This window comes from Amblyomma americanum, chromosome 6 (genome assembly GCF_052857255.1).
Source record: "Amblyomma americanum isolate KBUSLIRL-KWMA chromosome 6, ASM5285725v1, whole genome shotgun sequence".
NCBI classification, from domain to species: domain Eukaryota; kingdom Metazoa; phylum Arthropoda; class Arachnida; order Ixodida; family Ixodidae; genus Amblyomma; species Amblyomma americanum.
Genome location: NC_135502.1, coordinates 28,933,203 through 28,949,292, shown reverse-complemented (window position 1 = coordinate 28,949,292; position 16,090 = coordinate 28,933,203). Strand labels below are relative to the sequence as shown.

Genomic DNA, 16,090 nt, shown 5'->3' with positions numbered 1-16,090 from the left:
GAACGAGAACCCCATAAGACACGGCAACGAGTGTGGCCGTGAGAGCCTCTGCCGCTTGATTTATACGTTGCACATGATGCAAATAAACCCGCAGTCGTCCTCTTTTCGCCCATCATCCAACGCCTTCCCTCGACGGCAACACTGCCCGGGTGGAACGGGCGTCGACTTGACCGAGGTTCCGTCAAAGCAGCACCGGCTTCCGAACTCCACATCCAACAAAGGTTAAAACGCAGCGTTTTCTGCCGAGTGCGACTAGTAACACGTCACGAGCGCAATTCAAAAGATTCAGAGAACACAGCCCCAGAGAGGACATGGCCCTCGGCCTGTGTTCAGCGATCCGCCTACAGGCGAGCAGCGATCAAGGCCGCCTATGTGGTGGGAACTGAGCGACAGCTCGTCCGACGCAACAGCAGAGAACGAACGCGGAGTCCGCCCACGACCACAAATATCGAATGTCGATAGTGCTCCCGATGAGTGCTATTCATGCCGGTGTACTTAATAGGTCGTGAACACGTCCGCAATTTAGGAACGCACTCCCTCACGGTGCACGTTCGGAGGTTTCAGCTCAGTCCGGGGCTTTTCCTTGGGAGACGGCGGGCCCTCGACCTTCGCAGTATATGACAGCACAATAAGAGCGCGAAGGGTTTGTGCTCCCGCTCAATCATTAGGTTATTACGTGGGCCTATAGTTGTGCTGTCCAAAGCTAAATCATTGCTCTTCAAGCACTATCCATACGAGTAAAAGGCTGGTGTTGCCGGTGGGAGCTTTTGTGGGAACATATAGCGTTGCGCTCGTTTGTGACTTCTACATTCCTCGCACACAGCATTTATCGAAGCCATGACAAACTTTGGGCTCATCTTGGAGTCGGATCCGTCCAATCCAACGAACGAGTCACAACACCCGTACAGACTTGACCATCTAAAAGATGTCCTCTTTGGTGAAAGCGAACGATCCGATTTCGACCCGCTTTAACGATCACAAAGTTTTCGTATTCCGTTGCGTGCATAAATGAGTGTTTGTGACAAATATTTCTGGCTACACGACGAAGCCAAAGATATAACAGTTTTCACTTATTAGTGCGCTAAGCCCGTAAGCCTAGCCCTCCATATATTTTACTTTCATTTCAAAGAGCTTCCATCAATGGTAACGGATTGCACGACCTCGGAAAGTTTTAGCAACTGGCCAGGCGGCAGTAGCAATTATAAACTGGCTGAAGTAGCCGCCCATCGCTGATAACGTACTCATACACGCCAAAATGGCTACGGGCAACCAACTTATCAGACTATTCATGCCGCAGTAGAAGGTTTAGAATCAGGCTCGACATACTAGGTTATCAGCACACACTAAGTTGTTAACACATGTACCATCAGCGCCAAATGAAACGCAAACAGAAAAACGGAACAGTATTAACTGCTGCACAGGTAATACAGGCAGGGTCCATAAACACTTGAAAGCAGCGGTTCTCGCCCCTTCGATGTGAAAATCAAATGTGCAGTCAACCTCAACTAAAAATCTTCTCATTGTGGCGTTCCCGTTTCAGCTGCCTTGTACTAATTTCATATGACGCTGACAGTACGTTCCGGCACATCGTCTTCATTGAAACGCGACCAGAAAAGCTGCCACCACTCGGCACCACAACGCCAGAGCCGCTGTGACCATCTCCGCGGCGGCCTGTCAGAGCCGCCGACGATTGCATCTTTCACTGCAAAGTACCATTTCAAGTCGCGCTTATCCCAACTCTACCACGCGCATGCGAACACACGAGCACACACACGCACAAAGACAACCTTCGGCAAATGAATGTTACGCGAAAGTTAAAGGAGTGCACAGGCTGCCGCAAAAGCTATGCAATGAGGAACGAAATGGAAGGAAGACGCCTCGGGACGACTGACACAACGGTGTCAGACGTCCGCGGGCGCACACCAGGGGGAGTGACTCACCGAGAGATGAAGGCATTATCCCGTGACGTCTTCATCCGCAAGACGCTGCAGCGCCATCACCGAAGACAGAAGCGCGCAGCAAGATCCTCAGTGCGCGTTCATCGTTGCGTAACTGGTCTTTCCTGACAATCCGCCTCGGAAGTAGGGGGATGAAGCAGGCTCACACACAAGCCCGAAGCTACTTCACTCTTCAATCGGTGCTGAGAAAACTCCCGGAAATCATCCAAGGCTGGCAATTAGGGCCCTTGCCTATGAAATATAAGTAACCTTGCTGAAGCGGACACGGATAACACACTTGATCAGCGGAAGAACCACCGTACCAAACGGTTTTGCTGATGATATATTCCTAAAGTGATGGCTAAAAGCTGATTAGTTTAAGCTGAACCGAAAGCAACGTACCAAAAGGAGGGGATCAACTACGCTTAGCCAGAACTGTGGGAATCAGCGCAACAGGCTGGCCCACGAAATGGAGGCGGTCATTGAAATTTTCGAAAATAAAGCTGCTGAAGTAAGTCCTTCAGCTGGATAAGCACAAAACATTGCGCAGGCAAATACTGCACCCACCAGCCTTACGCCGAGATCAACGACTCGGACCAAACTGCTCAACAGACGGAGCTCCTCCTCAAGTCGCACCCTAAGCAGGACAGAGAAAGACCAGCCTACGCTCGCAGCACGCTACGCACCGAAGGTCGACGAGGGCGATGGACGAGTTCCTTTCGACCATCAGTCGCTGGAACGGCACGCACCGCACAACCACCGGCAATCCTCGGACAGCTTCCTTCTCTTCGGCGAACCTCCGGGTTCCACCATCACACGACGGCCGGGTCTTGTTCACCCCGGCAAAAACGCGCCAGCGCCCGACTGCCCGCCGAGGACTCTCCGGGCGCGCACGACGAATGAAGAGCAGCAGCGACGGGACGCACCGGAGACGAACTGCAGAGCGAGCAAGCGGGGTCTCGAGGGGGAGAGGAAGGGAGAAAGCCCGGTGCTGGGAGCTCCCAGCCCACACGCAAAATCTGCCACCAGACGACGTCTCCCTCCAGCTGGGAAGGGGGAGGGGAGCGAAACAGAGACGGCGCTCCGGAATGCTCAAAATCTGAAACGGTACCGCGCTGCCGCCGCTCGCCCCGGCAGACACGCCTACGGTGGCAGCCCGTGCAAACGGCAAGCACGCCGCAGCCAAGGCTCGGTGGCGCAGAGGCGACAACGCGCGCACGAAGGGCGACACACGCGGCTGAGCTTCCCACTCGCGCCGCGTCTTCGCACCACGCTGCTCTGGGGGCGGCAGCAGGGGCGAACGCCTACGGACGCCTCCACCGGGTGCGAAGCCGCCGCAGCTGCTGGGGGGCCACGCGGAGAGGAGCCGCGCGCAGGCAGCCGCAGAGGAACAGCGCGCACACCCGAGTGGCGGGCGAACAACGCGGCGGGGAGCGGCGCTAGCGGCATATGGGTCGGCCGGCCGCCCGGCTTCTTCGCTGGGGCCGAAATAGGACAGCGCGGCCCGCTCTCGCCGCCGCGACTTGACGCCCGCCGCTGTTGGGGCTAGGCAGCGGACCCCAGGAGGAAGAAGGGAGCAGAGGGCGAGGAATGCCTCCGCGGCCCATCCTCTCGACGGCGACGCGCCGGCTACCGCGCCACGCGGGAAGGACGGGTGCGGCCCACGTGGCGAGGGAGGCTTTTCGTCAAAGGAACGCCGTTTCGCGCCGACTGCGCACAGGCAGGCCCACTTCTGGCCCACAGAGCAGCGGACAGCGTGAACGATGCCCATGGCAACAGACCGAGCGCGCGGTCGAACAAAGGCAGGGGGAGGGCGGTCATTCGAGGACCTCGGATTGCCCGATTGTGTTTGGACGGGCTCAGTCTATTTTGGCAGAGAGAGCAACGGTACAGGCGAGGCGCAAGGCCTGCAGGTTCGAGCTTAAGACGCCGCGGCGACTGGCACAATTTCGCGGCCGTTTCAAAAACCGCCAAGTGTAACAATGGACGAGGGATACAGGCGGTTTGGGCTGACCTCCAAACAAGTGGACCGAAAGAAAACATGCGGCCAGCGAGTATCCAGTCGCAGGCCAGATGATCTCGAACTTCGCTCTCGGCAGGACAACGGAGCCACACAAAAAACCGGCCGCCTCTAAACCGGCAACGCGGGGACGCACAACAGTGCCGAGAAAGCATGGTCACGAATCGTCTCTCATCCAATAATACATCCAATAATAATACATCGATCTCGTAAAGGCTGCCAACGCACTTGAATACTTCGCACTGAATTGAAACATACTTCGTCGCATGACTCATTCGTTTAATCTCGGTTACATGAATGCAACAGAAGTCGACTCCAGTCAAGTTTCGAGAAAGAGAGCAGGTTTTGAGAAGGAAAGGCGTGACTCGTCCTTCCTCGACGTTTTTGCACTGTCCTTCAAAAAGTGGACTGGAGTCGACTTCTGTCGCATTCATGTAAACGCGGAGTGCTTAGCTTGAAGCACTCTGGCACGGGTCAGCCCGGTATTGCACTGCTTCCGGGATCGGCCCGGGGCATACTATAGCGCGCGCCTTTTCTCTCTATCTTTCCTCTCCTATCCTTCAACTCTCCTACTTCAGGACGCGGCAGCGAGCGTGGCTCGGCTTGAGCCAGTAGGCAGGCCCGTGCACTTTCCTTTTCTTTCTTCCTATCAGCAACAGTAAGAGCAACATGCAAACGCGGCTTATGACGGCTAAGATGCAGGTTCTCTGCCATGCCTTCCGGCGTGCTCATGACTTGCGGCGAGTTCATTCAGCCTGGTGAATGAACCGTCGATACAGATGACACCCAAGAGGGGAGGTTCTCACACTGGTGAGAGAAAAATTATGGCAAGCGCGTCACAAGCGCAGCTCGCAGAGCCACGAGGCCCACTCGCGGGAGGGACACATTAAGGACACCGACCTCTCGCTCCTGCGGATCCTGCGGCAGGTCGGCCGGGTCCGGCAGCTCCGGGAGGCGCGAGTGCTGCCGGTCGTAGACGCACCGATGCAGCTGCTCGTCCAACAGCCGGAAGTTGTCGTACGAACGCCGCAGCGTCCAGCTACGTTCGCGGCTCGTCACCTGGACAGCCCACCAGGTTGCAGGCGCCAGACCACCGCCGCACATCTCGCCTGCAGTGCCTTGCTGTTGCTGCTGAGTCGGTTGCTGAGTCTGTTGATGCTGCTGCTGAGTCTGTGGCTGCGGAGTCTGCGGCTGCTGCTGGTTGGCCGGCTGCTCGCGGTTCTCCTTGTCCGCCTCGTCGTGGCCTCGCCCGGCGGCGCTCCACTCCACCAGGGACATCTGCGCGGAAGAGGGCGCAGAGGGTCAGCAGCTCTCGTGCGACACTAGGAGCAAACTCTAAGCAGGCGCCCGCACGCGGGAAAGTCGAGGGCAATGGTGCACCTAGAGGTCCAAGAAAGGCTTCAAGAAAAGAAACCCTAGTAGCGCCAAACCTCTGCCTGGCCGACAACGGCCGGCATTCGCCATGTTTTCCCCCCAAAGAGCTCCTGCCGGCACCAGTGAGCCCTGGAACTAAAAGCCTCAGTTGGATGCGCCTCGCAACGATCAAGAAAAACGCGACGCTAAAGGGGCCGCCGATGGGCTACGTGCGCTGTCCTCCAACCGAGCGAATCAGGGAGCAAATGGCAGACACGCGGGGAACTTCCCGCTACTTAGAGAACAGCCTAACTAGGTACTTCGGGAGTACCCAGAGCGGACGGAGCGACGGGCAGCAAAAGTAAAAATGCGAAAAGTTTAAGCTCGGCAAGTCAGACCTCTAACTCAGAACCCCAAGGCGGCATTTTTTGAAAAGCGTGAAATCCAACCGGACAGCCGCAGATGAGTCGCGGGGTGACAACGGTCCCACTGGACACAGTGACGACAGGTTTCTCCCCGCTTCACGGTCAGTGACCCTCGCAGCTTCTTTCTTGCACCAGAAGCTGCGAGGGTCACTGACCGTGAAGCAGGGAGAAACCTGTTGTCACTCTGTCCAGTGGGACCGTTGTCACCCCGCACGTCTCCTGATGTGGGTGGGGCCCAAGGACGCGGCCCGCTGGCCTGAGAGGACACTATTCAGAGAGATTCCCTGATTCAGGGACCTAGGGACTGAATAGTTCTTGAACAACCTGACGGTGTGCGTGAGTATGTGCGCGATGGCTTAACTTACAATATTGTTAATACTTAGCATAGAACTCTCGTGTACATTTCTTCCGCAGGCCCGTTTTCTACACTCCACCTCGCCAGAACATGCTCATTCTCTCTAGTTTTTCTTTGTTTTTTCAACCTTGGAAAGCACAAAAGCGCTTCACTAAATAATGGGGTGCCTTCGGACGTAGGCACACAAAGCGCGTAGTTTATTTACGATAAAATCTTTTTAAAATGTAAAGTGCGTGGTTTAATGTCCCGAAGCGACACATGGACTTTGAGGAAAGCTGAGAGGGCTCCGCATTAGCCTGGACCACCTGGGGTTCTTTAACGCGCGCTGGCAACTCGCAGCACACGGGCGTCTTTTCCTTTCCGCCTCCATCGAAGCGCGGCCGCCGCGGCCGGGACTGAACTCGGGTCCTTCGGCTCCGTAGCCGAGCACACTAACGAGCGAATTCGCCATCGCGATGGGTGACTCAATTTAAAAATAGGCATCAAGACTCTCTGCGTTCACTTGCGCCAACGCTATGTCTCCAAACAACGCCGCTGTGTGCACAGAGACACAATTTTAAAACAGGCGTCAAGTCTTTGTGCGTGCACAACGGAGGTGTTTGGGACCAAGTAAACTAGGACAGGGCATGAGAAACGATGACACAGAAGCGTTGTGTCCTCTCGTCCTTTTCTCTCGCACTTGTCCGTGTTCACTTGCGATAACGCCAAGGCTTTTAATGAAAACCAACTTGGCACCCGCACAGTGTTGTTAGGGGCCTGAATCGCGCGGAGGAAGCCAAAATCGCGGAGGCGTAAGCAGTCGCGGATTACGTCAATAGTGCCCTCCCCGCCTCTATAGCACCACCAAGATTCGACCATAAATCCACCCTGGGGTGCGAGAGGGACTTCCTCCGGCGTTTACGACATCGTCGGCAAAGTATGACGTAAAGAAACCTCTCTGACATAACCAGTGGTGCTGATACCAATGCAAACGCTATGCAAGTGTGGGCTGCGGTACACAAACAAGACTAGAAAAGGAACTCTTCCCCTTTCATCACCAAAACCTCTGTCGTCTAGGAAGCCCGACAGGCGCACCAGTGCCTCGACCAGCCACACTGCTGGCTTTTGGAAGGTAAAACGCTGCAGCCGCATTTGCCGCGAAAACCAGACGTCACAGCGCCACGTAAACTATAGACAGGCAAGCAGCGCCCGCAAGGGAAAATTTCTGCGTAACTAGAGGAAACTAGGAGTGTACTATCGCAGTTTCTGCGGCGACGCTGCACGCAATTCTTGACGCGGGAGAGTTTCCGTTCCGAGAACGCAAGCGACCCGTGACCATGTGCTACGTGCAGCGTGTTGAGTAGGGCGTCGGCGTTCATTCAAGAAAACCGCCGGAAACATCCCAATGTCAGCTCAGCTTAGGCACTGGTGCGAGAATTCCTGCCTCTCCATTCATGACGCGGGGCACGCTAAAAGCCCAACGCGTATACAGCTCGCCCTCTTACGGCGACATGCAAAGCTAATCGTGAAATCGTTACGCGCTAAATAAACAGGGCTTCGCCAGCGCCCCCAGACGAAGCTCGAACGTTGACTGTTCGGTCTGCAATGTTAGTCATTACACATGTGAGCGAGCGCTAGGCAAAGTTCTTGCAGCGCGCTGAGTATTCAAGCACCGAGACCGTGTATATTCAAGACCTGTGTCAGGTGCCACGCACCTAAACACAGCAGTAGGGCCAGAGGCCACGGTGTTCCCGAGTTCACCGGTTCGATTCGCGACGCCAAGCCCACATTTAAATCGAGGCGGCCGAAATTCAAAGATGAGATTTCGCCGAATTATACTTCGGCGCTCACTGACAAACCCCAGGAGGTGGATATCAATTCGGAGTCCTGCCCCACGCCACACTGGGTAGCCGCTCCCTCGGTTTTGACACGGACAAGTCCGACATTGCCACTATCAATTTCAGTTCAGATGCAGCTGGATCGACGAGCAATTTCGTTTAGGCCTATCAGCGCCGGCGATTTAAATGCGACCATCAGGATTTTCGTGAAATTCGGTGGACGAACATAGGAAGCCGCACCAGCAGCGTTCAGCCGTGCCGCGCAGGGTGGTACCACAGCGCGGTGGGAACGCGGATTCCCACACATCGCACGCGATGACAGCCCCGCACGATTTCCGTCACGGGACGGCTCCGGGCCCCGCCGATCGCGTCACGACGGAACCGAAACTTAATCAGCCGCGACAGCAGCGCGGCGCCCCCGCCTGGTGCCCAGCCAGCCGGTCTGCCGGGTGGATGGATGGCCAGCAGGGGGTTCTGGACAATGGAAGAGCTCGCATGCCTCAGCAGAGCCGCACCACCACCCGTCAGGAGGGTGCAAAAACAAAAGAAAACCGCCAGCACAAGAGCAGATGCCAATAGTGGAGAAGCAGAGAGGGTTGTAAGGGGAGAGAACGAAGGATCGGTGGTCCGGTGACCTTGAGCCACCGTGGCCCCCTTTCCGGTGCGGCCTTCGCGAGAGAGCAGCGCCGATTGGTTCCGCGTAACATCTGCGCCGCCACAGCAGCAACAGCGAGCAGCCTCCCGCCCGCTTTATCAAAAAACCGGCCTGCACGCGTGCTGTTTGAAGGGCCGCGAGCGCGTCCACCCTCCCTACCCACCGCCCTTTGTTCCCCCCTCACAGTCTGTTCCTCCTCGGCTATCAGGCTCACCGCTCCACCGACCGTCAGGGATTAAGCACGAGCGGCCGAGAAGCGCTCCTAATTGCCGTCTCATCAATCCGCCGCTCCATCATTAGAGAGGAGAGCGCGAGATGCCGTCGGGAAATGCGGCGAGCGAGCACAAATGTCCCGATTCTCCCGGGGCGCAAGCGGAAGTGGCGGGCACGGAGCTTCCTTCCGGGGTGGTGCTATTCCGGAGCTATCTGCGCGCGGTCGTAAATGGCGCTCAGGGGACGCGAAAACGGCCTCACATCATTCGTGTTCTCTCTTTGCCGCTCTTCCCCCTTCGGCCATAGGACGCGAGTGCAAGAGGACAGTGAAGGAAGAGAGTTCTTCGCTCCCTTTGCAGTCTAAACACCACTGTCAGAACACTTTACTTTTCGTAAGCACAAACTTCTCGTAAGCATAACTCTTCTCGCCACAACGATTTCCGGTGAAAGCAAGGCGCGGACAAGGAAAAAAAAAAAGCAAAGACCACGAAGATCGTGTCATATGACGCAAGTGCCGCAGCTGACAGGCGCGAAACTGCATTCCGATTTTTTTTTCCTTATCTACGTCTCGTTCGTGCACCTGGAAGTGATGCGCCCGCGGCCGGTTTCCGCCAACAGCGGCATTCTACCCCCAAGAGTGGGCCGTTGTCCCGGCGTTAGAAACCCTCCACTTTGCTGTTACAGTTCAATTGTGCTGTCGTGTCCGTCTTCCGCTGTCACTCGAAGCCATGCTCAGGCTCATGTCGGGTGCGCCCCTATGACACTGCCAATCGACCTCAGAATCGGTTTTCCCAAATAGTTTGTGTATATTACCTCTCCCCCTATCCTCTCTTCCTGTCCCCTCACCTCTTCATTTCATTTCTCCAATCTGCCTGCTGTCCTTTATTTCCGCTGCCCTAGCTCAGGTGCTTTAGTATCGATGGCAGATGCCGGGGCTAGCAAAAATCCTTTCCTTCCTTTTTATTATCGTTTTAATAAAAACCACTTACTACTACTACTACTACTACTACTACTACTACTACTACTACTACTACTACTACTACTACTACAGTCTCCTCTTGCCTTACAGCTGTCCCACAGTTAAAAAGAAAACACCCTTAAGAGCGTAAACAGTGCTGGAGGCACACTTGGAAAAGCTTGGGCTGAGCACGCCGACATTGTTAATGCACCCATGCGTCCTTTTAAGGCTGCAGATGTGTTGCAGTTCCAATTAATGCTATGGTGCGTAAGGGCGCAGCTTTGGGGCTATCCATCAAGCGTGCGCATAATATGACATGACCTATTCGAAATGTAAATGGTAAATTGTGGGGTTTAACGCACCGAAGCGACAAATGCGCTATGGAGGACTCCTTAGTGAAGGGCTGCGGATTTTAAGAGCACCTGTGATCCTTTGACGTGCGCTGACAGCGCACAGCACTCGAGCGTTTCTGAATTTCGCCTTGGGATCAGCAGCCGTACGCCAATATCTCTAAAGTCACCGCGGCAGGTGTAAGCTATCCAAGCTTTTCGTTAAAGAACGGGCCCTGGCTATAGGTATCGACAGTTCAAATAAACTAGCCCAGTGCGTGCAGATCGGGCCGTATACTGATCGTTCCTTCAGAGTATTGGAGTCAAGCGCGCCCTGAAAGGCGCTGAAAATAAACTGAAAGCCCGTACTCGCTCTCTTTCAACAAAGCAAACCTCCTCATCCTCTACGCTGGCAACCAAGGCTTGGCTTAGTTCTGCCAGTTTCTCTCACCCCTTTTCGTTAACAATCTCCTTGGGCGCCAGGGCACGGACTGCGCGTGTGCGGCTAGCTACGACAGAAAAGCGCGGTGCAAAGGACAAGCAAAAAAAAAAAAGGAAACGAGTGTCCCGTGCCCTTTTCCACGCCACTAGGACAGCACATCTGCACGGGCGCCCACGGGTGGCCAAAACGCTCGATAGTGTCCGGAGCGCGCACTCCGATTAAGCCTCCCCCGCGCGCTTTTCCCGTGACCCGTGACGAGACCTCCCCGGCTGCTGTCTAGGTTAGGTTAAACCCGCCGTTAAGGCAAATAACACCCCTGTGGTCTGCCTCCAGAAGGAAAGCGCTGCACATCCACCCACGTATACAGACCAGGCAGCCCGGTACAGTTAAGTGCGTTCCACTAACGAACCATCGAGGCCAGCATCCCACCACCAGAAGACATACTCGCCGCTGAGCATGCGGGTATGACCCTAACCATTACTGCACCCCCCCCCCCCCCCCCCCCGTCATCCGCGTTACTTCTTCAGTGCCAGTAAACAACGAGAAAAGAACTAATCGGCGAAGAGCGCGGCGCCGGTTCCCCAGCGGCCTGCATACCGTGCATGCATTTCGCCGACACCTGCGCGGCTCACGGCGACGCATCCTTGGCGCCACGTCTGGAGGCGTCGAGCGGCCGGCGAGGCGACGTCGTGACGGCGAATACATTACACGCGAGCTGGTGGCGCAGGCATCTTCGTACGCGGCATGAACACGCACGTACACGCGTACCAATACACATACACGGAAAAAGTTATTACTTTCTCGAAAGCCGTTCGGAGCAAGTCTTCGGAACAAGCTATCCTTACGGCGCCGGAATGCAAAAACGTCAATCGGTGGGTGCGCCATGATTTCAGAGCGCGTCAAAGGATTGAGAATGTCAGCGTACCGCTACCACACATCGCTGCCATCAATGACGAGCACTATAGCTAGGCACCTGAACCACGTGCACGGGAAGTTTGCTGCATGCTCGGTAACGGCGGTGGTAAGCTAAAACGCTTCACTAAACGAGCTTGCGCATTACACAGCCAGAGGCTAGCCCAAGATGCCGCACATGATAACCAAGAAAAGACTAACTAAACTAAAAAGGCCAGCTAATTAAAATAGTCCGAATAATCTGCCAAGAATACGTAACTCGGCAGTCGGTGCTCCTATAGCGAATGGAGAAAATTAAAGCTCCAGCTCATATAGGAGAACACTGCGCTGTACCTAAGGCCTCCAGCACAACTGCTTCAGCAAGCCGTACGCGGGCACTGTTACTGTTCCCGTAAAGTAATGACGAAACTCCAAGCTTTGTCACAGCAATACTTCCAAACACGAGTCGCACAAAGGCTCGCTCTTGGCAATGAAACGGGAGAGCTGTTTAGTAACGTTAAGCTATAAGAAGGCGAACGGCTTCGTCGCGGAACGAAAGAAAATGCGAAACAATGGAAGGAGAAAATGAAAGACAAAATAAACGGCGGTGAAACGCAATAATTAAAGAGAATAAGAGAACGAAGCAACCTTTTTCGTTTCAGTTCTCTTCAGAACCGTCGGACGACAGCAACGTTAACCGCGTCGGTCCAGTCCCCACAACATAAACGCCCCGGTAAACAGAAAGGCGGAGCCCTGTACAGTCGTGAGCAATACGATATACGAGTCGTGAGGAATATGTTCCCATTTACCTACTTCGGAAGCAAAAATTTTGGTTTGTTATAAGCTGTAGGACTCAAGTCGCATGACAGATGTAGTGTTATACTATGCCGCGACATTTCAATGGCTTACGTACCAGTAAAGCACCGGTAGAAAAATGTGGCCTGCGTTCTATCAAAGCTAGCTTCCTGTAATAATTTTTTTAAATATGAATGGCGCAAAGGTGATACTATATCATATGTAGTTATTGTTTTCTTTCTCTTGTGCTTTGTTTACAATTCTCAGAGTACCAATTGATAGGCAAGCAATTTTCCGCGCTTTATGTTCGCTACATGTCATGTACAGGGGGCCTCGGGTTCCATTCAAGCAAAAACAGTTCGCTTCCCTGCCTGAGCGTGCCCACACATTTATGGGGTAAATAAAAATGAAATGAAATAAAATTAAATGTGCAAAGTTCGAGCATTCATATATTCATTGCTCCATGCTTACCCATGACAAGAACTGTTTTTTCTGCTTTCTAACCAGTTTTCCTGTTGGCGTATATCAGCCCATATACATACTGAAGTCCGCCTTTTTTCACAAAGCCACTCTGTGCATGCGCGCCTGTTCTTCTCCAGCTCCACTCGTTAAAAATGAAACCTACTGCGCATGCGCAGTTAGTGACAGGCGCGTGCGACAGATGGCGGCAGCTGTCAAGCACACGCTTGCCACTTCGCAGGCGCAGCTGGCTCTTCGTGGAACCAGATCGCGCCTGCGCCTCCCACGTGCGTTTGTTTTCAACCGGTAGCAGACGAATTTTCTGCACTCCCTAGAGGGCGCCACATCTTGCGAAAAAGGCGGATTCAGTAGAGAAAAACGAAATTGGCAATTTTGTCAAAAAAAAAAACGTTTGTTCCCTTTCATATTGCTCACGACAGTGCGTCTACAAACGCGGAGCGTTCCGGCCCCCTCACGGCCAAGTACTGCGAGAGACTCGTCGTTACAGCGCAAGACAACTCTCGCAGCAAAAATGGAAGCGTAAAACAAATTGCTTGCGCCTTTTACGACATCCACATAAAAAAAAATAGCAAGCATCCGTATTCCCGCTTCCGCAGCCGTGGATACAATGCAAACACCTGCAGACCTGCCTTAGCGAGAGAACCGCCAACGAATGGTCTGGGACCATTCGCAGAGAAAAGGGTTGCAGCAGCACAACTGCTTCGCACACGAAACGACCCCAGAGAGCGTGCACCGGCCAGCCGGCGAACCCGGCTCGCGTGGCGTGGCCCGGAGGGCTGCGGCCCGCATCGGAGGAGCCAGTCCGGTTTGCGCGCGCTGCTCGCGTCGTCCCTGCGTGCCCCGAGTTCATCCTGGCGGCGGCGTAATCAAGATTTAATGCCGCGGCTGCATTCCAGACCGCCAGGGCGCGCTCCTGCCTTCCGCGAGCACGCGTAAAGACAGATTACACGCAAACGCGCCGGTCTCTTTGTTGCGGCATTCTATCTCTCCCTCTCTCTGCCCAGCCTCCTCTGCCGCCAACCGACCCCGCCCCTTGATTTAAGCCAAGCCGTGCCGCGAACCGTCAACGCGATCGGCGCCAGCAGCGAAGTAAGAGAGACGACGCCTCTCACGAAACTGCGCCGAGGCCCATCATCGCGCGCCGTGGAGCAACTCGAGTCTTGCGCAACGACCGCTCGTTCCGACGAGAAAGAAAGAAGACAAATAATAGCGATAAGCGTACGTTCCTTCGATAACGTCGACGGAGGGAGCTGCGCCACTGAGAACGCGCGGTGGCTTCACCGCCGTGCATATTTCAGCGGCGCCCGCCGCGGACTCGCGTACCGCATACTCTCGTTTCTAACCTATGCTACCCCCTTTTTTTCAACCATCACCGAAAGCAAGGCGAGAGACCTCGCTCTTTTCTGCGGACCCTCTGGGTGCAGAGCAAGTTCTCGAAAGCGATCTACGTACATACGTAGCTTTTAGAAAGGGTCTCACGCATGACAGTAGCACTGCCTGTTGAATGTAGGCGCAGTTGATCATTGACGCCATTATTATTCATTGCACATAGTTCAAACATTCTCACATATATTCGCAATTTGCAAATATTTAAAATGTTTACAATTCATTTTAATATTTCCAATATCTGCAATCATCACTGAGCGCAAACTGCAATGAATAGACACGCGTGCCAGAAGTACGTATGCGGCTTTAGCTGCAGTAAATGCAAGGATGCGCGCCGCTGATGTTCATGGGCGCAGCAAGGTCACGAGGAAAAGCCAACACAGGCTAACCACGAGTAGAAAGCTTCACAGAATGTGCCTAGCTCTTCGAAATGAAAGAATGGAAAGGAACGGTTCTCAAAGAAAGTGCATCCGCTTTTTTTTTTTTGTGACGACAGCGCTGTTCCATGGTTCTTACGAGGCTTTCGTTACACTGGATAACGAGTGATTCCAAGAGCTCGTTGTTTCAACTGGAAGACGGCTACCAGCGAATGGAGGCGATCGAACTCAAACACGGGTTGCTCTTCTTCAGCTGCACCAAGTGCGGCCTCTGATCTTAACGGGCGCGCGCAACAGCCTGAACCTAATGCCGGCATCGGACGTGTACCTTTCAGGCGGAGCACAACAGTGCACGTACAGGCCAAAGCGGAACTAAGCTGGCACAGGGACACACGTGTCTACAAAATAGACGATTACTTTCCACCGCAGCAAGAGCGAAGTGAAATATGCGTTAAGTTGGATGATAAGCAATTCCATAATGAGCAACAGATGGAAAGGATGCGTGATTTAGAACGCATGCTTCAGTAGGCCTGGAAAGCCACTCACTACTGACGCAATATATTTTCCGACCAGCAAAGAACAGGCGCGCCCCCTGGTACAGACAGGGCTCATCGGTCTGGTCAGCCATTGTGCGCCTGTGCGGCCGTCTCTTGCTACTGGCCAAAAACAGTCCCGTAGTCTACTGCCGCAACAGAGCGGAAAAGAATATAACTGCTGCAGTCTCGTAAGACTTCAATAGACCTACCAAAAATAATGGATAGAGAGATAACGAAGAAAGAAAGAAGATCAGATGGCGCGTCAGTGGCGGGAGCAGTGTGAAGCAGATGGCTTCGTCATTACGGCACACGTCGCTAGGGTCTGCGATTTTTTTGTTGGGTAACGCGCCCACTCTTCTAGCCCGAGACACGCGTGTCTCAGTCGGTCGTTCACCGGCAGTGTTCCGCCATCCAGCGCACAGCAAAGTGGTCGGCACCAGGGCGAGGGTGGGGAGGACGTTGAAAGTTGAAAAGTGAGCGCACAGACACACACACACACACGGGGACACCGGCGCGTGGAAAATCTGGAGTTGATATTGGCACCCTTCCAGACGCCGCCATCATCCGCAGCCCAGCTGCGCGAGCGGCAGCAGCCGTGCCGTCCCCTTGGGGCGCGAACAGTGCAGCGGCTTGCCCGCCGGTGGCCCAGTCCCAAGATAGAAGGCAAAGAAGCTCTGCAGCCCTGTGCGGCCAGACGCGGCAGCACACCCCGGAGTCGGCTGTGGGGAAGAGCGTGAAAAAAAAGAGAGCGGCGTCCGCGACCAGGCGCCGCTGTTTTTATGTAGCTGCACCAAGCCTCCGGCTTTCTTCTGGCCACCAGGGAGACCGGTCGCGCGGAAAGACAGCGGGTTCCGTTAAAAGTTTACCATGGCGGCCGTAGTAGCCACGGAATGTCGACGTGGCCCCCCCTGACACGTGCGGTAGATTTTGCCTAGCCTCAAGAAAGATGGGACAAATGCCCCTCGAAAGAAGCCTTTTCAACTAATAGCGTCGACCGATTGTCATGACGTCGCGGTTAATCCCTTAATCCGTGGTTAATCCCCTGTACCTGACAGCCCCCTTGGATACCACGCTAAAAGGCGAAAGGGGGTTGGTTAACCCCGACGCACTGACAATCTGTC

General features: G+C 54.5%; 1 protein-coding gene across 5 annotated transcripts in view; it reads right to left on the bottom strand.

Annotated features, from left to right (window-relative positions):
* The window catches only part of CdGAPr (GTPase-activating protein CdGAPr), a 250,190-nt gene that overhangs the window by 46,030 nt on the left and 188,070 nt on the right, over positions 1–16,090 (bottom strand). For 3 of the 5 annotated variants that reach the window (XM_077668884.1, XM_077668885.1, XM_077668886.1), the window contains one exon: positions 4,858–5,235. In XM_077668884.1, coding sequence (XP_077525010.1) covers positions 4,858–5,235 — 378 coding nt within the window. Of the gene's footprint in view, positions 1–1,940; positions 2,477–2,623; positions 2,752–4,857; positions 5,236–16,090 lie in introns of those variants that run through there. The other 2 variants (XM_077668888.1, XM_077668887.1) reach the window with 2 other exon arrangements.